General features: G+C 45.6%; 1 protein-coding gene across 7 annotated transcripts; it reads left to right on the top strand.

Annotated features, from left to right (window-relative positions):
• The first annotated feature begins 34 nt into the window (after nucleotides 1-34).
• LOC134559764 (ATP-binding cassette sub-family C member 6-like) lies at nucleotides 35-24,020 on the top strand. 7 transcript variants are annotated; one of them, XM_063414881.1, is made up of 32 exons: nucleotides 395-730; nucleotides 926-1,140; nucleotides 1,229-1,393; nucleotides 1,747-1,872; nucleotides 2,477-2,614; nucleotides 2,860-2,985; nucleotides 3,187-3,248; nucleotides 4,037-4,168; nucleotides 4,485-4,697; nucleotides 5,490-5,667; nucleotides 6,095-6,256; nucleotides 7,749-7,841; nucleotides 8,235-8,438; nucleotides 8,786-8,932; nucleotides 9,640-9,727; nucleotides 9,964-10,033; nucleotides 10,693-10,819; nucleotides 11,289-11,465; nucleotides 11,910-12,077; nucleotides 13,080-13,266; nucleotides 13,631-13,694; nucleotides 14,178-14,295; nucleotides 14,889-15,096; nucleotides 15,766-16,076; nucleotides 16,732-16,931; nucleotides 17,033-17,159; nucleotides 17,715-17,816; nucleotides 18,549-18,695; nucleotides 19,154-19,312; nucleotides 19,540-19,706; nucleotides 20,177-20,371; nucleotides 20,905-24,020. In XM_063414881.1, exons 3-32 carry the CDS (start codon nucleotides 1,367-1,369, stop codon nucleotides 21,011-21,013), a joined length of 4,332 nt encoding a protein of 1,443 aa, XP_063270951.1. In that variant the 5' UTR covers nucleotides 395-730; nucleotides 926-1,140; nucleotides 1,229-1,366; the 3' UTR covers nucleotides 21,014-24,020. The 7 variants fall into 7 exon arrangements, with proteins under 7 accessions (XP_063270950.1, XP_063270952.1, XP_063270951.1 ...); XM_063414880.1 differs by lacking the exons at nucleotides 395-730; nucleotides 926-1,140 and adding an exon at nucleotides 35-220; XM_063414877.1 differs by lacking the exon at nucleotides 926-1,140.

Raw genomic sequence — 24,020 nt, 5'->3', positions numbered from 1 at the left:
CCCCGAATCCCGGCCCTGCCCCGAGCCCGGCCCTGCCCTGATCCCGGCCCTGCCCCACGTCCCCGGCCTTGTTCGATATCCCGGTAATGCCTCCAATCGGGATTATGCGTCCCCTCCTGCACCTTCGCAGCCTTTGAAGGCGTAGCTGGTGCCAGGTCACTTGGACAAAAGGAGCTGTCGCCTTCAGCCTCTATGTTCACCTTTTGTGATCGTAACTAAGGTCAGATAATTTCTACAATAGGAGTTGCTCAATAAAGAAAAGAGTTTTGTGTTTCAAGCATTGCGTAAAGTTATGGCAATATGAATATGCATTAAACAGGTGGAGAATATGTCTTAGGTGGGCGTGTTCATGTAGATTTTACTGCATTAAAAAATATTGGTGTTGCCCTCTTGGCATGCTAACTTTGTGAAAAGAATAAAGAACGTCTCCTTTCTACAATGCCCTCAGTGTCAGTGCTCCGAGAGCTCCTGTAATCGGCCGGGGCGGGCTCCGCCTCGCAGCGCGCTGCCGCCGCCGGGGCCGGACTTTGGCCGCAGCGGGACGGGCCGGAGGGCGCCGGACGGGGCTGTTCGCTGGTGCCCCACGGAGCGATCGGAGCTCTGCCCGGCAAGGGAACGCCGCCGGCACCAGCCGAGGGTGCCGGGCCGAGGGTGCCGGGCAGAGGTTCCCGGGCTGAGAGTGCCGGGCGGAGCGCCCATGGGTGCGGGCACCGCGCTGTGCGCGCCCCGGGTGAGTGAGCGGAGCCCCGCGGGCCGGTGCGGAGCCCCGCGGGCCGGTGCGGAGCCCCGCGGGCCGGTGCGGAGCCCCGCGGGCCGGTGCGGAGCCCCGCGGGCCGGTGCGGAGCCCCGCGGGCCGGTGCGGAGCCCCGCGGGCCGGTGCGGCTCTGAGGGGACGCTGCCGTGAGGAAAGTTGTGTTTCCGGCAGGGGCTGCCGTGGCGCGGACTTCGCCTCCCCGGGACGAGTGCTGGCCCGCAGGCCGAACACACCGCTAAGCTGCAGTAAATGCCATGAGCTGCGAGTGAGGACGCAGCCCGGAGCCACTACAGAAATACCTTTAAAAGGGCTCTAGTGAGGCGATCAGTCCGGGCTCGCAAGGATTTCCATTCCCTAAGTTGACAAACTCCCGTCATAGTCTGCAAGTCATTATCTGCTTCCTCTTTCCGTCGTGGTATTCCTGTCCCCAGCCTTGCTGTGCATCATGTCCTTCACTTCTGCTTTGTGTTTCAGGACTGGAACCAGACATGGCACGGACTGCCCTGGTGCTTCGAGAGCTCCATCACTGCCTGGATCCCTTGTGCCTATCTTTGGATCTGTTTTCCTTTCTACTACTGGTACCTCCGACACAGAAACAAAGGCTACATCAGGATGTCCCACATCTTCAAAGCCAAAATGGTAAGGGTAAAGCATAGGGTTTGGTCCTAAAATCATCTCAACTTTGATGCAGAGCTTAACTTTCCTAAATTATTAATTCTTTCCTGATGAGCCATCTCTGTGGGGTTTTTTGACATTTACCGGCTCAGGTCAGTATAAATCAAATAAAGTTTTAGGAAGATATGGCATGATATCTTCTCTCCTGTTCTTCCATGTGATTCCCTGACACTTCCCATAACATTCTCCCATAACAGTCCCAAACCTGATTTTCCATCTCTCCAGTCTTACTGCCCAGGCAGCTCGGATCATTCCATTTGGTAGATTGTCTCAGCATTTCAGTTCATCCCAGTGTGTGTTTTTTGTCTCTGCCCCAGGCCCTTGGATTCATCCTGGTGATACTGTGTTTTTCTAACGTCTTCTTCATGGTGTGGGAGAAAAGCCAAGGAATCCCACGGACCACAGCATTCTTCATTAGCCCTGCTGTGGTGGGAGTCACAATGGTAATTCCTCCCTGGTTTGTCTGCACGTGGCCAAGCTCAGCCCTCCTGGGACAGAGCTTGTATTTCCCATGGTTATCGCCATCTCTGAGCACAAATTGGGCTGATGGGGAGTGGGGAGGATGCACTTTGTGCCTCTCTCTGTGTGACACATCAGCAGGTTGGAGTTGGCATCTCCTGGCAGGAGATGAGGTTTCAGCAGGGTTTAGAAAGAGGTCTCACAACAATGAGACAAGATTTCATTTCTCACAACCACAGTATGTGATTTAGTATGGTTTAGAATGAAATGCGATTTCTGTTCAATAAATGGGTGCCTATTCTCCCCTTCTGTCATTGCATCTTCCTAGCCTAAATCCTTCCAGCCTGTTGGCCCAATTATAATTTTATTATTTGCCTTCTCTGTAGACATTCTTGAGTGCAAAATTGCACATACAGCCTTTCAGTGTTAGCCTCTTAGGAACAATACTGCAACTCTGAACATCTTGAAATGTTTGGCCTAGAAGCCAACTGATTTTTCTCTATTTTTCTCTGTTCTCATTAATTTGATAACAATGTTTGGCATTCCATTACCAGGTATTTATTTGGACAAATCTGTACCTCCTCACAGGTGCTTGCCTTGTTCCTTACCCAAGCAGAAAGAATGATGGGCATCCAGTCTTCAGGAGTCCTATTGATTTACTGGCTGCTCTCATTTGTGGCTGCACTTGTGATGTTTAGTTCCAAAATTCAGCATGCCCTGGAAAGAGTAAGTGAGATCACGTTCCTTTAATGTGCAGACTGCAAAGTCTCTAAACAACAGGGCTGGTTTTGTCTCATTGACTGCAAGGGGGAGAATGAAATTCCTCTTTTAAAATATGTGCTGAGAAAAATTATTCGTGACACTTGATATTTGTGTTGGATGTTTATTTGTAGAGGTAGAATATGACAAGCTCTTTCTCTGCTGGTTAAACATGAAGGTTCTTACCTCATTTTCAGTATTCTGTTTCTTAGGGCTTCCTGGAAGACCATTTCCACCATGTTACAACTTACCTTTATGCTGGCCTGGTGCTAGGAGAAGTTGTGTTATTCTGTTTAGTTGATCACCCTCCCTTCTTCTCTAAAGCTGACAACAATCCTGTAAGTATAAGGTGGCTTTTCCTAATGCTTTCCTTCATTGCTGAAACAGGATTTTAAATATATGGGGATACACAGGCACATGAGTATCTGGGTGGGTGGGATAACTCTGCTTTTCCTGGGGAAGCACAGAAGGGAACTAAATTCATCTGACACATGCCCTTTTCTATATTTAAATATCACACATGTTTTCTCTCCTATCAGAATCAGTGCCCAGAAGCCAGCAGCTCTTTTCTTTCCAAAATCACATACTGGTGGTTCTCTGGGTAAGAAAACAGAAGATGTGGTTTTGCTACAATATCAGAAAAAAGCAGCAGCATCAGAGATCAGAGAGGGTGCAGATGGCAGCCAGTAGGAAATATCTCAGCCCCTGAGTTAGCTTATGGAGTGAGGATTTAAATTATTTTTTTAAATTATTTCTCTTGTGAGGTATTCTCACAAGATCAAATTATAAAAATGTAATTTGTTTTTCTCAAAATAATTTAAAATGCAAATTTGTGATTCTAGGTAATTCTCTTCTGCCTCCCAACTTGAGGAGGCAGTGCCTCCAATGCCTTCCCAATCTTGAAATAGATCTCATCAATCTCAAAAAATAACTGTACATCAACCACAGCCCTCTCTGCCTGCCAGTTTTGCTGTAACAAATGCTGGGAAAGGGGAAAACAGTGAAGAGGGCATGGGCCCAGCGTGCTGCTGAGCATTCAGAAGTAAAACAATTATATTCCTTAATGTCCACTGTGATCAGGTCTCATCTGCCTTTCATGGAGCCCAGAGAAAGTTAAACTGAACTTTTTTCTCCACTGCCCAAGACTCAGTGTGGAGTAGAAATTAGGGCTGACTTACAACTCCCCATTGTGCTGACAGAAGATAGCCTGGGGATTGAAAGCAAAACTGCTGTTCCTGGACATGCATCAGGACAGTCGTGAGCAGGGCTGTGATTCAGTGCCTGTGTGTGTGCTCTCTGTGGTGCCCTGCCTCGATGCCCCTGTGCTCTGCAGTGTCACACACACCCCAGACCTGCTGTGCTCCCCTGACTGCAGTCTGTGTCCTCCAGGCTCCTCTGGAAAGGCTCTCAGCAGCCCCTGGGGCTGGATGACCTGTGGGCAGTGAGGAAACAGGACTCCTCTGAAGAAATTGTTGCCTGGGCAGAAAGAGAGTGGAGGAAGTGTCAGAGCAGGACCCAGCAGTGAGTATTTGATCTGGAGAGCACATCATGGGCTCAGCTGGGCAGTTCTAGATGATCTAAGCAAATACCCGGTTCACAGGTACTGGTGTGGGAGTCTCTCTGTGCAAAATGCACTTTCAGGTGTTAAAGTTTGCTGGAAAACATCCTTCCACTCCTGGAAGCATAGAACTTTCTGTGAGAGGGGTCAGTTTTTGATGAGCTTTTATACTGGCCATGCTATGAGACCCAGTGTGAGATATTTAGTGATTTTTTTGACAGTACAAAATTCCCAAGCTTTCTCCAGTTATAGGTAACTTTCTCATTGTTTGTCCTTCAGGAAAATGGAGTCTGCTACATTTAAAAAGAGTCAGAAAACTGAAAGTGGCATAGCAGAAGCTGAAGAGACAGAGGCTCTACTGCAATCAAAGCACAGTCAGAGCGGGCCCTTACTGAGAATGTTTTGGAGCATGTTTGGAACTTACTTCCTTCTCAGCACTGTCTGCTTAGTTATCTGTGATGTCTTCTTGTTCTCCACCCCGAAGGTGTTGAGGTTTGTGCACATTTTTTATGTATTTCTGTCACAGGCACAAGATTGTGATTGCATGAGCTCTGTGTGTCAGCACCACAGACACACAAACAACGACCTTTTGAAATTGGCTCTTGCTGGTGAAAGGAGCTCAGGTGTCATTTGTGCCAAACCACTGTCAAGTCAGGAGGAAAGGACACACTGTGGGAAGCTGTGCACACTGTCTGCACTGCTGTGCTCCAGCCATTTGACAACTTCAAAAAAACAGGAGTTATTTGATGGTTCTATATATCACATCACTTGCCACTTGTTGTAGCCTTAAGGTTCCATGTTCCCTGGCTAGTAAAGAGCACAGCTGCGCATCCTACACATCTTAAATAGCTTTTGTTAGTTGATAAATTCTTTGTGGATTCTGTTGGTACAACACCAACCCACATTACATTATATTTTCATGGGCAAAATCCTTTCTTAGTCATTAAGATTAGGAGAATTTCTGGAAATGTCAATGACTCCCTTAGATTACAGCTTCCACTTTGCATATTTCTGACAAATTCATGAAAATCAGGAGCCATCTTTAACACTGAAAATGAGGTCTACTCAGAGAGGATGCTGAGATCAGAGAATGCTTCAAAACCACAAGTGGCTAGATTTCAAAAATCAGGATTTTATATGTTCCAATTCTTCTGCCATTTACTGATAAACCTCAGCCAGGGAGAATACAGAAAAATCACCAATACTTCTGCCAGTTTATTTTTGTGTGTCTGATATCTCATGGGTTCTTTGTGGACTCAGCAACATTTTGCTCCTGTCTTGCAGCCTTTTCCTGAAGTTCATGGAAGATGAGGCAGCCCCGAGCTGGCTGGGCTATTTCTGTGCCTTCAGCATGTTCCTGCTGGGCTGTCTGCAGAGCCTGTTTGAGCAACGCTACATGTACATGTGCCTTGTTCTGGGGATGAGGCTCAGAACTGCAGTAACAGGGCTCGTGTACAGGAAGGTGAGGCTGCAGCTCCTTCTTTAGCTTTGCTTTTTTCTAGCCCTACCTTAGCAGAAATGATGTACATTGTTCACAGCAATGTCAGGGGAGATGTTGTCAGTTCTAGGATGTAGCTGTCCTGTATTCATCTCTGAGCTGTACATGGCAGTACATTTTTCAGAGCTTCCTTAAGAAGGAAAAGCCAAGAAAAGGAAAGATCAAAAATCAACGTGAACTTTCTTGTGCTGTAGATGATGGCTGGGGGAAAGGAGTAAATGTTTCATCTCAAAGTGAAGTCACATGGCCCAAGTAGCAGCATGGTTTCAACACCTAGGATTTCACATTTTTCTCCCTCTCTTTGTTCTCTGTGAGGAAAAGAATGTTGTTTGACTTTTGGACCAAAGCTGTTGTTTGATGCTGTCTTTTCTTTCTTCTCTGCACTGTCTAGATCCTGGTTATGTCAAATGCCTCAAGGAAAGCAGCAACCACAGGTGAAATTGTTAATCTGGTCTCTGTTGATGTGCAGAAGCTAATGGATCTGATTGTCTATTTTAATGGGACCTGGCTGGCTCCTATTCGGATTATCATCTGCTTTGTCTTCTTGTGGCAGGTAAAATATGACACTATTTATCAATCCCTTTCTAGTCTAAATACCAAAGGAAAAGGGAGGCTTCAAAATTCTACCTACTGGTTTGAATTACTTGAAATCGCCATATTTTTCTTACCTCTGTAGCATGGTGCATTCACTTTTCTTTCTGAAAGATATTTTTGTTGATACAGAATCCTTGTCTGATCCTTCAGTTCATTTTCTCACCTGTGTATTCAGCATTAAGTCCCTTTTAGGAGACTGAGTATGGTTATTGTGAGCTGACTGATAAACTCCTGCTTCAGATTTTCCTGTCACCTCTCTTTACAGCCAAAAGGTGGTGGCCCAGTGTAGGCTGAAAGTCCAGTTCCAGCTCCTTGGCATAGTCCCATAATGGGGAATGATCTGAAATAGCAACTTGACATACTTCATCCTGAAGCCTGATTACCACAAAATCAGTGAAAGAGCTTGAAGCAAAGTTACATGCCATTCAGAAAGAGTATTGGATGCTTTGAATTTCATAGGTATCAAGGAGTTTAGCAAGGAGAGAGCAAAACCTGAATTAGAAATCATGGATGGTAATCTGTAAGATCCGCTTTTAATCAATGTATGGTATTTCCTCAGTAGTACAGAGCCCTGTTGTTCAGTCCCTGTTTTTGGCAAATGGAAGTATGAGCAGTATAGGGACAGGTGATTCACAGGAGCTTTCCAGAGGCCCTTGAGGGCTTCCTTTACTGCCCAGGATGGATTGTGCCTCGTGCCTGGCAGGATGCTGTGACTGAAATCAGTAGCTGTGGTACAGACTGGTGAGGAGTCACCATCCCTTTTCTAATGACGCTGACAAGTTGAATGTGGCTGGAGCATAATTCCACTTTCTCTGCTGGTGTTTACAGACCATTTGTGCAGACAATACCTGTATCTCTGTGTCCACCAACACTCCCCTCTCCAGCCATCCCCAGGGAGATGCAATAACCCATGAGAAACGAGTGCTGATATATAATTGTAATGAACGCTAGGATCCCAGAGCCGTCCCGAAATGTTGGCACGGGATAATGCCACCATATCATCTCATGCAGACAAGCTGGGTTATTTACACTGCAAGAATACTTCGTGGAGGGTTTGGGGTTGTTAAAGCAAACCCGGTATTGTCTGGGTCCCTGACTGTGTGCAGCCACAAGATGTCCTTCTGACCGCAGCCAGGGACTGACAGGGAGAGCCGGGAATGGCTGGAATTGCCAGCGTGCCTCTGGCTCGGCTGCAGCAGCGATCCAGTTCCTAACAAGGGAGCGAGTGAACTCGGCACAGCCTGATGACAGCAGTTATCCTGCCTGGGGAGTTAACAATCCACAGCTCAGGAGCACAACTCCCGGGAAAGGCAAAGGCAAGACTGCAGTGAAGGCTTAGCCACAGGGATGTTATGCACAAATTCAAATAAAAGGGAGAGTAAGCAAGGGAATGAAAAAGTCTTTCCTAGTCATCACCAGAAGTTCCTCTCTTTCCTTTTGTCTCCTGGCAGCTTCTAGGGCCATCTGCCTTGACTGCAGTTGCTGTATTTCTTTTTCTTTTGCCTCTGAATTTTGTGATCACCAAGAAGAGGAGTCAGTTTCAGGTACATTTTGCTTCATGAAAATCAAGTGGTTTACTGACTTATGTGATTACTTAGATTTATTATTCATGCTTACCATGACTGACTGAAGTAACACAGGAGGATTTGGAGCCTGCAAAGTTTATTCAAATTTAGAGAAAGCTCTTCCATGTTCAGCCTTTTACAATGTTTGCCCTACTTTTCTGTTGTTTTTATGTACTGCCAGTAAAAATAAAGCTCCGAAGATGAAAAGTAAAATATTGCCCAGACTAGAAGATTCTTTAGCAAAACAGTATACACAGCTCAACTGTAGGGAAATTTATTCAAGACTTGGAGGAATAAGGTATTTTTCTTCAGAATAATTGCACCATTAAACATTCAACCTGTTAAATGATAAAACTCAAACATTTATTACAGGAAACCCAGATGAAACATAAGGATGAGAGGGCCAAACTCACCAATGCCATTCTCAGTAACATTAAAGTAATCAAACTGTATGGCTGGGAGAAAACATTCATGGAGAAAGTGCTTGGAATCCGAAAGCAAGAACTTCAGGCCTTAAAAAGATCTCAGATCCTCTTCTCAGCATCCCTAGTTTCTTTCCATTCATCAACTTTCCTGGTGAGTGGATTACCTACATAAAACATGTGCTGTTACTTCCCGTTTTCTTTGTACTCCTGCCTGGACAGATTTTTCCTATGGACAGCTAAAGATTTTATCTGCCTGCAGGAGCTGGAGGCCACAGGAGTTGCTGTGGCTGCTGCACCAAAACCTCCTTAAAGCAGAACAAACATCCAGTGATCAAACTTGGTGTGTCACCAACACACCAGACCTTTGCCTATGGTACCTGCAGGACAGGCACCTAGAGGTGATAGCCTGGATTTAGCCAGATGGCTCCCAGAGTCCTGAAGGGCCTGTCACCCTTGAACCCTTCTGAAGTGCTTTGCTTGTGCTTTGCTCCCTTTCAGATCACATTTGTCATGTTTGCTGTGTACACCCTGGTGGACAACACACACGTGCTGGATGCTGAGAAGGCCTTTGTGTCCTTAACACTGATCAACATCCTCAACACTGCCCACTCCTTCCTGCCCTTCTCCATCAATGCTGCTGTCCAGGTTAACTGCAGGCCCTGTTCCTCTTCCTTTGGCCATAAGGGGTTTTTTACTTATCCTCATTAACAGGTAAAAGCAGGGATTTCTTAGGGCTCTGCACATCAGCTATTTAATTGCCATTGTGAAATGGTGCAGTGCAAGGGCTTGCAGCTAAAGGTAATTAATGGAATTGCTTTTCAGAAAGGCTTCTTTATATTGACAAAATAGTCAGCAAGAATTACTCCTAAATCTTTTGTAGTTCAGCACAAGCACCATTAGATCTCAGAGGGGCTTCCAGTTCTGCTTTTAATCACAGAAATCAGAATAGGTGGAGCAAAATCTCCATAGGGGAGACCCTGGTAGTCCAGGCCACAGAGAAAAACAATTCATAGTTCAGGAAGAAATGATGAAATTAATTTCCCTCTTACACTCCAAGACTGTCATAGATTTTTCCTGTACAGAAGCAATCACCGGAAAGATTACAGGAAGAATTGGACAAAAAAGTACCAATTTCACTGAACCAGAAGCACAGGGAAGGATATGAGGAAAACGTTTTCCTAAGCTAAGTGGAAATAAAGGCAGGTAGCATAAGAAGGAGCTGCCTTTGACCATCTAAGCCTACAGCATCTGCAGCATAGCACTAGTCAATATTCTTATTGGGTCTTCACTTTGGGTTTTTGCTCCCTTTCTACTCTAAATCTCATTTTCTTCTGTGTGCTGCTTCATTTCAGGCCAAAGTTTCCTTAAACCGCTTAGCAGCTTTTCTGAATCTGGAAGAACTGAATCCTGCGAGCCCAAGCAGAAACACTTGTGGCTCTGGTGAGCTTTTATGTTAGCACCTTTGTCTTATAAGAGAGTAATTTCCATGGTTCAGCTTCTAAGGGTATATACCATAGTCAAGAGAAAAATATTTGCCCCTTTCTGCCACTTTATCTCTCTGGCCTCATTATTTCTTACAATGAAAACTTATGGGGTGATTTACCCCCTCTTTTCATTGGGACATTTCTGTAGCTATCTTTGCATTTACAAGTGGTCTGTCTTTCTTCATGTTTCAGTACAGGCAAGTATCACCATAAGAAATGGGACTTTTTGCTGGAGCAAAGAAACTTCTCCTTGTCTTAGAAGGTACAGACTTACCTTTAGTCACCTCTCAATACTGTAGGTCGGGCTGGATGTTATGCTGGATAATTACTCAGAGCCCAGATGAAACCAGGGTGGAATATCCAGAGGCTTCTGAGTTTGCTTCATATTCAGTGTTGAACTCTGAAAATTATAAAATCAGATAAGACATAATATTGCTTTTATGTTGAGGAGCACATAAATGAGAAGGTACCTGTATCTGGATGTTGCCTGTATCTGGATGAAGACTGTTTTCTTGATACAGTTTTCTTGCCCAAATATGAAATTACAGTGATTTAAGGTCAAAAAAAATTAGAACAGATGGAATGCAGTTATTATATATGACACTACTACGTGCTTATTTCAAAAGGCATTGACATTTTAGAAAAGCAGAGCTTTGAAAAGTTCTGATGTTCAGGAATGTTCTATATCCAGTGCTTTGGGCTAGCCTGTCTCCAGAGAGGGGATCTGGGTATGGAACTCAGATGAGGATGTGGATGAAGACTTTCTGATTGGAGGTGTCTGAAGGGATGAAATTGGGATTTACTCGATACATACCCAACAACAGCATGAATTTTGACAATGACTACAATTCTTTATTACAACTGTTTTCTTTTCAGGAAGTGTATCTAAAATGTGGTAAGAGGCTGATCTTTTCCCCACAGCATAGAGCTCAGCGTGCCCCAGGGCTCCCTGCTGGCCGTGGTTGGGCAGGTGGGTGCAGGCAAGTCCTCCCTGCTGGCAGCGGTGCTGGGCGAGCTGCAGGCCACCGACGGCTGTGTCATCATGAAGGTGAATTTTCCCCTCAGCATTTGCTTCTGTAATTTGCCTGCTTCCAGGAACTGTAAGGTATTAAGCACGGCATTAAGTACTTGAGGAAAACCCATTTAGTGCTGAATTTTAACACAGGCTGTATGTATCAGTCCACATTTAATTATCTGAAGGTGCTGCAGACCTCTCAGATGAGCCTGAACTCTGGGGATAGGAGCTGGAGTAGTACTTCAAAGATCCAGTTCTATTTCCCCCTCTGACAGTGAGCTGAAGTGTCATCCTGGTAAATGGCATCCTGTACTTGCACCTCTGTTCACTCCCCTGTAAGGCAGTAACAGTGCAGACTCACATTTTACAAAGCCTTCTGAGAACTGTCAGTGGTGATCATTCCACACTGCCATAACTGAGAGAGCTTTTCTTCAAAGATGGGTTCTCACAGTGTCAAGTTGAGCTTAGGGAAAAGTTCTCTAACATTCTTCTACTTTTATAGGACACTGCAGCTTATGTCCCCCAGCAAGCTTGGGTCCTAAATGCTTCAGTGGAAGATAATATTCTGTTTGGGAAAGAGATGGATGAAACGTGGTTCAATAGAGTGACAGAGGCTTGTGCACTGCACCCTGATTTGGAGACCTTTCCTGCAGGGCAGAAGAGTGAAATAGGAGAAAAGGTACTGCCTTGGGTTTAGGTTTTGGCCAACTTTTCCCTCAGTAGCTACAACTTCAGGTGTCCTGCTTAAAACATCTGCCCCTGAGTAACTACAACTTTGGGAGCTGTGATGAAAACACAAAAAAACTGAACTCACGAGAGGCAGGTGCTCAGGAATTTCTGGAAAGTTGGGCCATGATGTAATTTAATTTATGCCACCTTCTGACAGATTAACCAGAGACATGAGAGGTGTTTTAAGACAAAAATCCACACATCCAGGTTGTTCTTGGGTGCTCTTTTGCAGGAGTTGTTCAAGAGACTCTGCCTCTGCAAGAGCCCAGTGTGGAAGGAGGGAGGGAGATGCATGGATTTAAAAATCAGGAAATCATAAAGATCCAGTAAAAGGGAGGGAGCAGTCAGGAAATACGCTGTAGCTTTGCAATAAACAGAACCCATTTCTTTTCAGGGAATCAATCTGTCTGGAGGGCAGAGGCAGAGGGTGACCCTGGCTCGGGCCGTGTACCAGAAGGCCTCGCTGTACCTGCTGGACGATCCGCTGTCCGCTGTCGATGCCCACGTTGGGCAGCACATTTTTGAACATGTCCTTGGGCCCAGGGGTTTACTGAAGGACAAGGTGTGCTATGAACCTGAACTGTAAACAATTGCACAAGGGCTTTGGTTAGCAGAGCCCCCAAAATGTTTCCAGGAGGGTGGGTAGCTCAGTTTATCAAGGCTCACAAATGCTTTTACAGTGGCAGCAGGGGCCTGAGGAACCTCTGCAGGCCACACAGCACCTGCAAGTCCTGCAGGGAGTCTCCCCCAGGAGGAGGAGGACTGTCTTTATCCTCATGCAAACCACATGCCTTGTGTCAGCCTTACTTCCACAGCAAATTGACAGCTCTTTTGTTCTTCTTACAGTTCTTCTGTCAACATCCTTCCCTCCTTTTGAAATTTATTTCCAGCACAGTTGAAAAGAGCTGCCTGATCTTTTCCAAATTCTATCACCATGATGTCTAATCCCATTACTTTTGAACAGTTCAGTGGCATCTTTAAAGTTCTCATCACTTAAACACTTCTCCTCCATTCTTTTTGCACTGGTTGTGTTTTGTTTTTCCTTAGTATTCCTCTGCTGTCAAGCAGTCTGGATAATAAACACGGTTACATGAGAAGGGATGCTAGGGCAGCTCTATACTACAAATTGCCTAGAAACACTTGATTCAATTTCACATTACAGAAGGAAAACAGGAAGAAGGCAATTTCTTGCATTAGAAAGTCCAATTAAAACAAACATACCTGATTATAAATGCCTTTCTCTCCATGAGGACTGGTTGCAAGCATCAGAATATAATTATTGTATTGAAACAGGATGACTGGCTAAGAAGAATGTATCAGACTTAAGGTGTACTCAAAGGGCTTCACTGTATATTAGAAATGCAAAAATGTCAATCTATCTAGGGAAAAATTACTTCTCTTATGTCCTTTCCTCCAATTATCTGTACAAATATGCTCAGAAATTTAAGTAAAAGGAAATGCCCTGTAATTCCATTCAGGCTGATGAATTTTTGAGGCCTAAATTTGATTCTGAAATACTGATACCAGTACTGACAGCAGAACAACTGTTCCCTCTTTATCCAAGCAGACTCGTGTGCTGGTGACTCACACAATTAACATTTTGCCTCAAGTGGACAACATTGTTTTTCTGGTGGATGGAATGATCTCAGAAACTGGTTCCTACCAAGAACTTCTACAGAGAAATGGGGCCTTTGCAGAGTTTCTTCGTTCACATGTTACTGCAGAAGAGAAGCCACGTGCTGGTTTTCCAGGTAACCCAGATGGGTTGGAATCATTCTTCCTATCAGTCAATTGTTCCCTTCATATCATATCTGGTTTATTATGGACATTTAAAGCAGAAATCCAATCACACTAAGCTGTTGCTTTGTGTGGGGAAAAATATGCCTGTCAAATCAGCTGACTCATCAGCTCAAAATTGGTTCTTGAATCCATATTAGTAGACAATCATGCAGTAAACTATTACCTACTGTATGTGCCATTCTTCAAGCCTCACCTTGATATTTCTACCTTCAGAAACAATTTTTAATGAATCTTTCCTCATATTACCTGTCTTTCAAAGGCTATGTAGGACAAAACAAGATTCTAAAGCATTTAGAAACTACATTTATTTCACAGCTATGGGAGACACCAAAGGCACTGTCACCACTGGAAATGGCTCATCTCAGGAGAAACCCCTCAGGTAAGCTTAAAGCAGTCTCAGGCACTGAAGAATTCACTCCAAAAGCCCATGCAAGCCTACATGGAGGCTCTTGCTGAGTGTGATACAGGTTTGGGATTGAGCTGTAAATTAATAAGAAGAGTAAACACTCACAACTGAAGAGCAGGTAAAAACCTGCTGCTGAACGTGGGAGTTGACTGACATTTGTTCTGTATTTCACAAGGAGGCAGAACAGAGCTCAGGCACAGGCTTCTTGCTCCATTTGGTTGCTGATCCCTTCCCTGTGGGGTGTAAAGTCACACTCATCCCAGAGCAGCCTCAGAGAGTGAGTGCTTGAAGCCTCTGCTCCTCAGTGGCTTGACAGAGCCCAGCCCCCGTGACAAACAGGGACAATGGCTGGGGTCACTCTGGAGGACCCTGAAAACTGCAGCCCCCAAAATAGGCATGGATTTAGGGGTGGATGGGTGGCTAAAAATTGAAAGGATTTTTGTTTTCTTCATGAAGTGGTGATTCAGTAAAGTCTGCTGTGGGAAGGGGAACCATTCCTGTGAGCCAAGACTGTACCAGTGCTGCAGGCACCAGGGGAGGATTAACCAAGGCAGAGACAACCCAGCACGGCAGGGTAAGCACTGCACCTTCCTGCACATGAAGGACACATTCCATGGGGACAACACACTCAGGTCAGCTCCCTGCCTCAGCCAAACCACAGCCAGGGGACTCAGCTGAGCCATACAAGTTTGCCCTATAACTGAGACAAGGACATATTACACTGAGAACAAATGAGGACAAGAAATCAGAACCCCCAAAAGAGGCAGCTTTTTCTTTAGGGAAGCCCAGCACTCGCCAGACTGGAATCCCCTCACTTCTCCTGATCAGCAGGCCCCCACACCAGCACCCAGTGTGAACATGGCACTTCTCTCAACACCAACACCACAGGAAAAACCACTGCCTGACATAAAGAAAGCCTTACATGCAACCCAAAAGCAACATGAGCCTATTGCAGAACATCCATCAGCTGATAGTGATCATTAATGATTTCTTTAATTACGCCTTCATTATTCATCCATGAGGAAAACAAAACAAGAATCAACACGGTTGCCATGGCTGGCACATATAACCGAGAAATGCCATAAGAAATCACTCCTTGCTTCAGAGCTGCTTTTTTCTGCTAACCACCTCCATCCTCCCAAGCTCTCCTCCTCGTTTCCTCCCCAGGTGGGTGCTGGGGTGTATGGAGCCTACCTGCAGGCAGCAGGCCGTGCCCTGTGTGTGTACATTGTCGTGTCCTTCGCGTGCCAGCAGGCCGTGGCCTTCTCGCGGGGCCACTGGCTCAGCCTGTGGGCAGAGGACCCTGTGCTCAATGGGACCCAGCAGCACACACAGCTCCGAGTTGGAGTCTTCGCTGCTCTAGGAGCGGCACAAGGTTTGTTTCAGTTGCTCACCTAATTTTTCTCTCTATTCCTGCCTCCCTTTCCCATATCCAGGATGTTTTGTCAGAGTATAAACTAGTGCGTACCCTTGGGCTTTCAGGTCCCTGGGCTTTTGGCCCCAATCCTAAACATTTTTTATCTCTTTTCATCCTTCCAGCATAAATTAATCATATCAAAGTGCAAGTGGGGGCTTTTCTCCATGCTGAATGAAATCTTGGCTTAGGTCATGTAAAAGAGAGAGAAAAGAGGAGAAACTTGTGGACTTTTACATTTCTTTATCTTTTTCTTTTAAAATAGCTACAATTCTTGTAGTTACTCTATTTAAAAAGAAAAAATATCACTGAGCAATTTAAAGTAATCCCAGTCAAGCTTATTTTGTGATGAATAAATAATTTGTCCTGCATGTTCCTGAATCCATGCCCCCCATCAAGCTGGCTTAGAAAGCCTTTGGCCACTCTATACCCTACAGCAAGGGCAGCTTACCCTGCAGCTCTGAGGCTTGGTTTAATTCCTGCTCAAGAGAGACTGAATCCCTGTTGCACCTTCCTGAATGCACGCTGGTGCAGCATTCACAGGACTCAGTGGCAATCACCATCTAGCAAAGGAGAACTCCAAGGTGGTTTTGTTCAGACCTAGCACTAATCGTTTCTTTTCTCTTACAGCCCTTGGCAGGTTTGCCTGCACAGCAGCAGTGCTGCTGGGGGGTGTCCTGGCCTCACACCAGCTCTTCCTGCAGCTGCTGAGCAGTGTCATGAGATCCCCAATGCTCTTCTTTGAGCAAACACCTGTGGGACACCTGCTGAACCGCTTCTCCAAAGACATGGATGCTGTTGATTCTGTCATCCCTGACAAGCTGAAGTCTGTTCTGGGATTCTTGTTCAACTTACTGGAGATCTACCTGGTGATTGTGGTGGCTACACCGTGGGCAGCACTGGCCATAGTGCCCTTGACTGTTCTTTATGCAGCATTTCAGGTAGGAGCTCACAGATACACACAGAGGAGAGGCTGAAGCAGCACAGCCACATCCCTGCAGAAAGCCTCCTTCCATTTCTTAGGAGTGAAGGCAAGCAGAAATTAGCTTCATCATCTCAAGTTGCATCTGAGCAAGAGTAATGTCAGTCCCTTTCCCATATCACCTCAACCTCAAAGAGCCCTCACAAAGAGGCTTGTGCCTTTCTGATGTCTGAAACAAATCCTACCTAGGGCTGTATCTGACATCTCCATTAGTGTAAACTGCATGAAAACCAGAAGCATTTTTCATTTCCTTCAGAATTCCTACACTACTTTTTAATATATCCCTGTTTGCCAGCCAAGACTGAGCAAATACATCTCTGTTCTCCATCGAGCAAAGGGCTCAGCTGCAGGAGAAACTGAGTGTGGAGCTTTTGTGGGTTCACAGCATCCTGGCTCCTTTGCCCCAACCACAGGGTTATTCCTAATAAAGACAGGATATAACAGAGGTAGGAACATTGCCTCACCTTTTAGGGGCATCTCCTGCACAGAAGGTTTTGTAACACAAGGATAGTACGTACTATTGCACTGTTTGAGGCCTCCCCAAATTTCCTGTGGAAGTTTCCACAGAGGCACGAGCCTTCTAATGACTCTCCCTTCCATTCCCCCTGTACCAGCACTTCTATGTCACCACCTCCTGCCAGCTGAGGCGCATGGAGGCAGCCAGCAGGTCACCCATCTACTCCCACATCTCAGAAACCTTCCAGGGCAGCAGTGTGATCCGTGCTCACAAGGACCAGCAGAGGTTTATTTCAAAGAGCAATTTCCTAGTGGATGAGAACCAGCGGATTTGCTTCTCTGGAGCTGTTGCTGACAGGTACAAATCAGCCCAGCAGCTGCACGAGTGTTCTGTAACCATGTGTTGGGAGAAGAGGAGAGGATACCCAGCAACAGCTCTGTGCTCCCCTCCTCCTGCAGGTGGCTTGCCACAAACCTGGAGTTCCTGGGCAATGGCATCGTGCTGTTTGCAGCCCTGTTTGCAGCCATGGCCAGGACACAGCTCAGTCCAGGAACTGCTGGCTTCTCCCTCTCCTCTGCTCTCCAGGTAACTCAGTGTGCAAATAATGCCATGCTTGCCTTTATCAAAAGCAACTGCATTTTAATGTCCATTATGAATTATTTCTGTGCCTTTCTAGATGCCTTTTCTTACCAAATCCTGCTGTCATTGCTGAAACCCAGAGCATCTAGAGCACATGGCTCCTTAGGGAATGCATCTCATAAACACATGTATGGGCCATCCTCTTCCTACTGCTTCTGAACTTATATTTAAGCCAAAGCAAGCCCTGGGCAGCTGAAGCGAGGTCTTCAGCACCTCTCTTACCTGCTGGTACACTAGTAGCACAAGAGCCTAAGAAATAGCTACACTGTCTTTTAGCATCCAAGTCAGTAGCATTTCATTCTCTATAAAAAGGCTGAAGGGGCTGGACCTGGCTTTCACTTCAGCATTTTAAGGTTTTCTGATGTAATCTGATTTCTGATAGAATTAGCTGATGAGGAGATCTTTAGAAATAAACAAAGTAAGACAAAGTACCATGTTAACTCGTGAGCACAGGTCAGGGCTCATTTTATCTGCCCTAATGCTTCTTTTCCAACGTGGCAGATCACTGGTGTTCTGAACTGGATGGTTCGCTCCTGGACAGACGTAGAGAACAACATTGTTTCTGTGGAGAGAGTGAGAGAATACCTGAGGACTCCTAAGGAGGTAGCTAATCCACTATTGACTTTACTAGAAGGAGCTGAACATCTTTGCAAACTCAATGAGTCACTTTTCTGTTGCACTTGAAAAACATCTAGTTTTCCCCTTCTAAAGGGCCAGTCATGTTTCCTTTAAAGAACTGTAGAATTTGGGTTTTATCCAACTGCCTAGACTCGTTTTATAACCTCTGATCATTATTTCCTTAAGACAGTTAGGCATTGGATTGCCATTAAAATAGCTTCACTTGTTAACACTCATGGAATGAGACATTTCCTGCCCATATTTGGAGTATTTATTAAGTGACTTCAGATGTAACTCTCTGATAACTAAGGCTCCTAGATAGCCTTTTAGCTGCTGAAGTCTCCAGTGCAGTAATTTTTGTTCTGTAATCATTAAAATTATATCTCCATATGCTGCCCTGAGAGAAGAGGCTTTCACAGTCCTGTTTATAGAGGCATATAAATTTTTTTTATTGAACCACTCAGTGTCAGAACTCTGACATGCAAGCAACGTTCATCCCCATTTTCAGTAAAGAAAATCTGACCAGCATCTTTGGATAAAGAAAAAAGCCAACATCTGCAGTATGAAAGTTAGAGGCCTTTTTCTGGTTTTGAAACAGCAAAGACATTGGAGGGCAGTTGGCACAAGTGTCTTCATGAATTTCCCATTCCAGTATTGCCACTTAATTGGATAATTTAAATCAGCCTTCAACACTGCTCTTTGTTTCCATCTCTTCAGGCACCCTGGACTCTGAATGGCAAACTTCAGGGGCAAGTTTGGCCCACTGAGGGAAGGATTGAATTTAGAAACTACAGCCTGTGCTACAGGCCAGGCCTGGAGTTAGCACTGAGGCGTGTCAGTGTGACCATCAACGGGCACGAGAAGGTAAAAACCTCTCCTGTATCAGTGTGAGCAGTGCTGGGCACTGCCCAGATCCAGGGGATACAGCCCCTGCCTGCACCCAGCGACAGCAACCTGGCAGCTGCAGGAAAGCAGGAGCCCATCTCCCACACTGCACACCTTGTCCAGATTATTACAGCAAAGGAATTTTGGCACTTTTTCAGTCTAGTTCCACATCAAGGCCCTCTTCAAACTGCTAAGTCTTGTAATTATTCTTCCCATCAAAGGCTTTTGTGGTTCCTTTTCATACAAAACAATTGCAAACTATAAATGCTTGCATTTAAGAAAGTATTGCCAGACTATGTGAATCACAAACAGCCCTAAAGATCTGATCCATGCAAAGCTGTCTCTCATCAAAAGGCCAAGAGGAACTATATGACATGTTTGTCTAACTGAGGAAACAATCAACATCAAAACCAAAGTCCTTCCATTGCACTTTACAGATTGGCATCACTGGCAGAACAGGGGCTGGGAAATCCAGCCTTGCAGTGGGGCTGCTGCGACTGGTGGAGGCTGCAGAAGGAGCCATCCTCATTGATGGACAGGATATTGCCCAGCTAGGTCTCCACGACCTCAGAACCAACATCACTGTCATTCCCCAGGTATGAAACTCATTTCCAAAATCCTTGGCTGTCTTGAACACCTGGGAAGGGTTTATAAAGATTCCGTGAGAGGTGGGACATTCAACAGTTTCCAAGCTGGAAATAACCTCTGTGCCATGTTCATCTGCTATTTAATATAACATTAGTCACAGATCCCCACCCAGCAGGCAGGACCCAAGAGCTCATTTTTATAATTGATTTCAGGAGTTGTTTGTCTCTGTGCTCAGGATCCAGTTTTGTTTTCTGGCTCCCTAAGAATGAATCTCGACCCATTAAACCAATACACTGATGCAGACATCTGGACAGCTTTGGAACTGACTCAGCTCAAGAACTTTGTTGCAGATTTGCCAGAGCAGCTGGAATATAAATGCACTGACCAAGGGGAGAACCTAAGGTACCTTTATCTGCAGAAAGACAGTGGCAGGGCAGTGGCAGCCCCTGGGCTAGGACAACAGAGCTGGTTGGATAAGGAGGCTAATTCTTTAAAAAAAACCAAAAATTCTTCAGTGATGTCCAGACTGCAAATTGGCCCATTACTGTCCTGTTTAGCAGCATGAAATCAAACCATAAAACACTAACGAAGACCTTTCAGACTTAATCATTGTGGTGGTTTGCACTTGTGCAGTACTTAAAACCCTGTAATCTGTTCCAAGTGCAGCTCTTCTGGGTGCCATAGCAATACCTTCCCCTCCCTTCCTTCGGCTGTTTCATGCTGTTACCTAGCTGCAGTGCCACCAGCCTCAATCACTCAGAGAAAGGGAACAGTCCCCTTTTCATTACTGATTTCAAATGAATCATCTGTTCTGACCCCAAGGAAAAGTGACTACTGACCTCAGCTTACCATCCCTCTTCCTGCTTTTGCAGCACTGGTCAGAAACAGCTGCTTTGCCTGGCCAGAGCAGTCCTGCAGAAAGCCAAAATCCTCATTCTGGATGAAGCCACAGCAGCAGTGGATTTAGAAACTGATGCCCAGATTCAGTCCATGCTGAGGACTCAGTTCAGAGACAGCACGGTGCTGACCATCGCTCACAGGGTGAGCACAGTCCTGGACTGTGACAGGTAAGGACATCCCTGAGCAGGGGCACACAGGCAGCTGATGAGGCTGACACACCACCGTGGTGGTGAACAGCAGCTTCATTGCTGTCCTCTGTGTTTAAACCTCTGAGCTTTGCTTTAGAGTTTGGAGGATCTCTCTTAAGGCAGCAGGGCACCAACAGGTTAATCAGAGATCCTTTACTCCCACACCATGCCTTTCATGCTGTGTCACAGCCCTCTCCCTCCCACTGACAGCAACACCATGACTACAGCTCCTTGCATCACCTGAGAGTTGTGAAACTAAAATACCCAATACCCCTTCACAAATCTCACTCCAGTCTCAGCTGCCAAAACCCCTCCTCTCAAACTCAGCACTTAAACAGTCACTCATCAGAAACCCTTTCTATCCTAGCACTGTTTCCCAGCTGAAAAGCTGTGGGAAAGCTTGGCTGAATAACCAGCAAGGACTGAAACCTATTTTAAAACTAACTAGAAATTATTAAGTTTATTATAGGTGCTGGTGTACCCCAGACTTACCCTTCTTTTAATGTTCACAGGATTTTAGTCCTGGAAAATGGCCGGATAGCAGAGTTTGATACTCCAGAACACTTAATAGCTCAGAAGGGACTATTCTACAGACTGATGGAAGAATCAGGCCTTGCATGACTCACGAGTATCCCATAGCACCACCATCATCAGAAGTAATTGACCTCATAATTGAGTTATTTTGGTTTCTCTCTAAAATGGCTGACTCAACCAAAGCTTGCCAGAACTGCAGCGAGAAGATGCAAAGGGGTAACTTGGGATACACATTATTTCTATAGGAAACTCAGCAATTCCACTCTCCTTATGCTTCCAGATACCAAAACCTCACTTGACAGCTGAAAATGAGCCAGTCACAACTTACTTTTCTGGTATAAAAGCAAACAAGCCAAAGAGAAAGACGACAGCATTCCCAGTTTATACTGTAAACAGAGTCCAAATATCCATCATACCTCAAGATTTCACAGATTATTTTTAAAAGCAAAGAATATCTTATGGAGAGCAAGGCAGAATTTAACTGGTAGCAAGAAAACTTAGCTGTTTTCAGTTGATCTGAAGCTCCAGGCAGAATAAGTGTTGTATTTTGTCAATGTCCTAAGGACTGCTCACCCGGGCACTGTTGTTACACAGCTGTGGACTCCAAGGCAGCAGCTGGAGCTCACCATCCAAAGGGCACAAACACTGGGGCAGGAGGAAGAGGAGGCAGGATGCCACTCAGCAGGAGAGCCCGGCTGGGGATCAGATCCCTGCTCCAGCAGGAGCCCAGCAGTGCAGGACAGGAACGTGGCTGGCAGTGGCAGCAGAGCATCCATCACTCCTTCCACCCAGGGCCTGGGGCATTCCCACTGCCACGTGCAGGTGCTCACAGCAGGGCACGTCCAAACATTGACACCATTTCCAATTCGAATTTGGCCACGAGGAATTGGCAGGGTTGGAAGTGCCCTCCTCTCTGACCCCTGCAGCACACGAGGAAAGCAGCAGGATCTCACCTGTTGTCCTGATGGTTCATTCCTGGTTTTCTCCTTGAGTGCAAGCTGACTCTTGCATGTGCCACCCTGGTGCTGCAGAGCCTCTGGCATGGTCTCCTGTCAGATGTAGCTTTGACAAACCAAAACAGAAGCAGAACCTTGGGCTTCCCACAGTGTCTGCAGCCAGAGCTGTCCCCAGGTCTCTCCTCAGGAATCACAGGATAACAGTGACAGACAAACACACTCTGTGAGATACTGCTCTTTACTGTGACTTTTGTTAAACCATCCCTATTTTTCTAGAGAGCTGAAATAAAAATAGAATCGACTGTTGAAATGGATCTCTTCAGTAAACTAAAGCAAATAGGAAAGGGGCAAGGGGGAGGGAATGGGAGAGTTCCTGCTGCAAGAATCAACCCAGACTGGCAAAACCCAGCAGTTCATTCTCCAACAGCTGCTCAGTGGCTGCTCCACCCAAATCAAGAACAGTTTCTGCTGGGGAAGTGCCTAAGATATTTAGGTCCAGTGCCTGCTGCCACACTGGTGCTCAGGTACCAGGAAAGAACTTTTTTCTCTCTACTTTCTCCAGATCTCATACGCGAGGGCACAGACAAAACAATTCCAAAACCAGATACAAGTTAGGAGTGGTCCACAAAGGTTTATCAATGGATCTCAAAACCTGAAGCATTTAGAAAAACTGAGATAAAAGTTAGGTATTTTTCCTTTTTAACTGAGGCCAAAGAAGAACAGAATTGCCCATGTTGCTGGGCAATTCTGAAACAGACATCTTTGAGCATTCCATAATCTCCAATATAAACATCTTCAAATGTTCGTTTTCTGTTCCTAAGTTGGTAATGAAGAGGGAAGGCAACAGGAGACAATAATGAAAACAGTTTTGCACTGGTGACCTTTGAAAGGGCACATTTTTGCTGTCAGCTAACCCAAACTAAGAGCAAGCAAAAATACCATCAGCTTTCACACATCAAGTTGTGCTGGAAAGGCAAAAGAAAAGCAACTCCCAAAATTACATATGAAAAACCTGCCACGTTCCAGATGTGCTGGAGTGTCCAGAGATATGTCCAAGTACTGTGATGAATCTGAAGCTCAAGTCTCACAGGAGTTATCTGGAAGTTGGTTGAAGCAAAATAAATAAAGGAGTTAACACTTGGAGATATCATGAGGGAAAGAAATGCTACCTTAAAAAAATCCTTGCCCTATGATTCCAAGTTTAAGGCAATACTGAAACTGCTGAAGCCAGAAAATAAATCAAATGTGTCATGCATTGATTTACACCAAGTTCATGCCAAACACACTGTGCAAGTGGCACTCCCAGTCCCCAGATGGTCACAAGATGCACAGGAATGCCAAAATGTTAGAGGTGTCAGTGACCCAAAGCACAGTTGTTCCTGTTGTCACAATGTGAAAGGATCTTCGTGTGGGTCACGACTGCAAACACTTTCACAAGTAGCTCTGTTCACACACATGAAATAGAGTGGTTGTTGCAGGTCTTAATAATTCTGAGCTGGTTTTTTGGCAGAATCAGCTTTTCCAGATGTGAGAATCTTCCATGTTGCAGTAAATAATGTCAGCCAAGATACATCAACGTGCACTGAAATCAGATACAGTGAATTCAGCTGTACAGCAGCTCCTCTCCCTTTCCTTGCCAGGGCTCTCCTAGGATGGGGTGGAAGGGGAGGATGCAAAGTGTTCCTGGAGGATGACTGATCCCGAGCAGGAAAGGTGTCTCTGGTATTCACAGTTCCTCCCCTGGGTCTCTGCAGGGAGCTCCATCTCCACCTCAGTGTACATCACCAGCCACAGGCCCCCTGCTCTGCCCTGCACTCTGTTCCTATAAACCACGTGCTCTCCAAGCATCCTCCACCCTTCTGGCCATCACAGTGCTGCACAAGGGTTTGGGGATTTGAAAAAACTCACAGCTCATCCCCAAACTCCCTTACTAGCTCCTGCTCGTTCCATTTCCACAGAGAACATTCCCAGCAAGCTCAGGATGTGGCAGACACAGGCCATGGACACCACTGGGGGTGACAAAGGTGCCCAGCACTGTGACTCCTGCTCTGCTGACCCATCACTGTGACCTGCTCTCCTCAGCAAACCACAAAACAATCCAACTTTATCACAGCAGTTATCTACACTCAAGGCTTCTT

Source organism: Prinia subflava, chromosome 17 (assembly GCF_021018805.1).
Source record: "Prinia subflava isolate CZ2003 ecotype Zambia chromosome 17, Cam_Psub_1.2, whole genome shotgun sequence".
Lineage (NCBI taxonomy): Eukaryota > Metazoa > Chordata > Aves > Passeriformes > Cisticolidae > Prinia > Prinia subflava.
The sequence above is the reverse complement of the archived record's forward strand: the minus strand, read 5'-3'. Positions and strand labels throughout refer to the sequence as shown.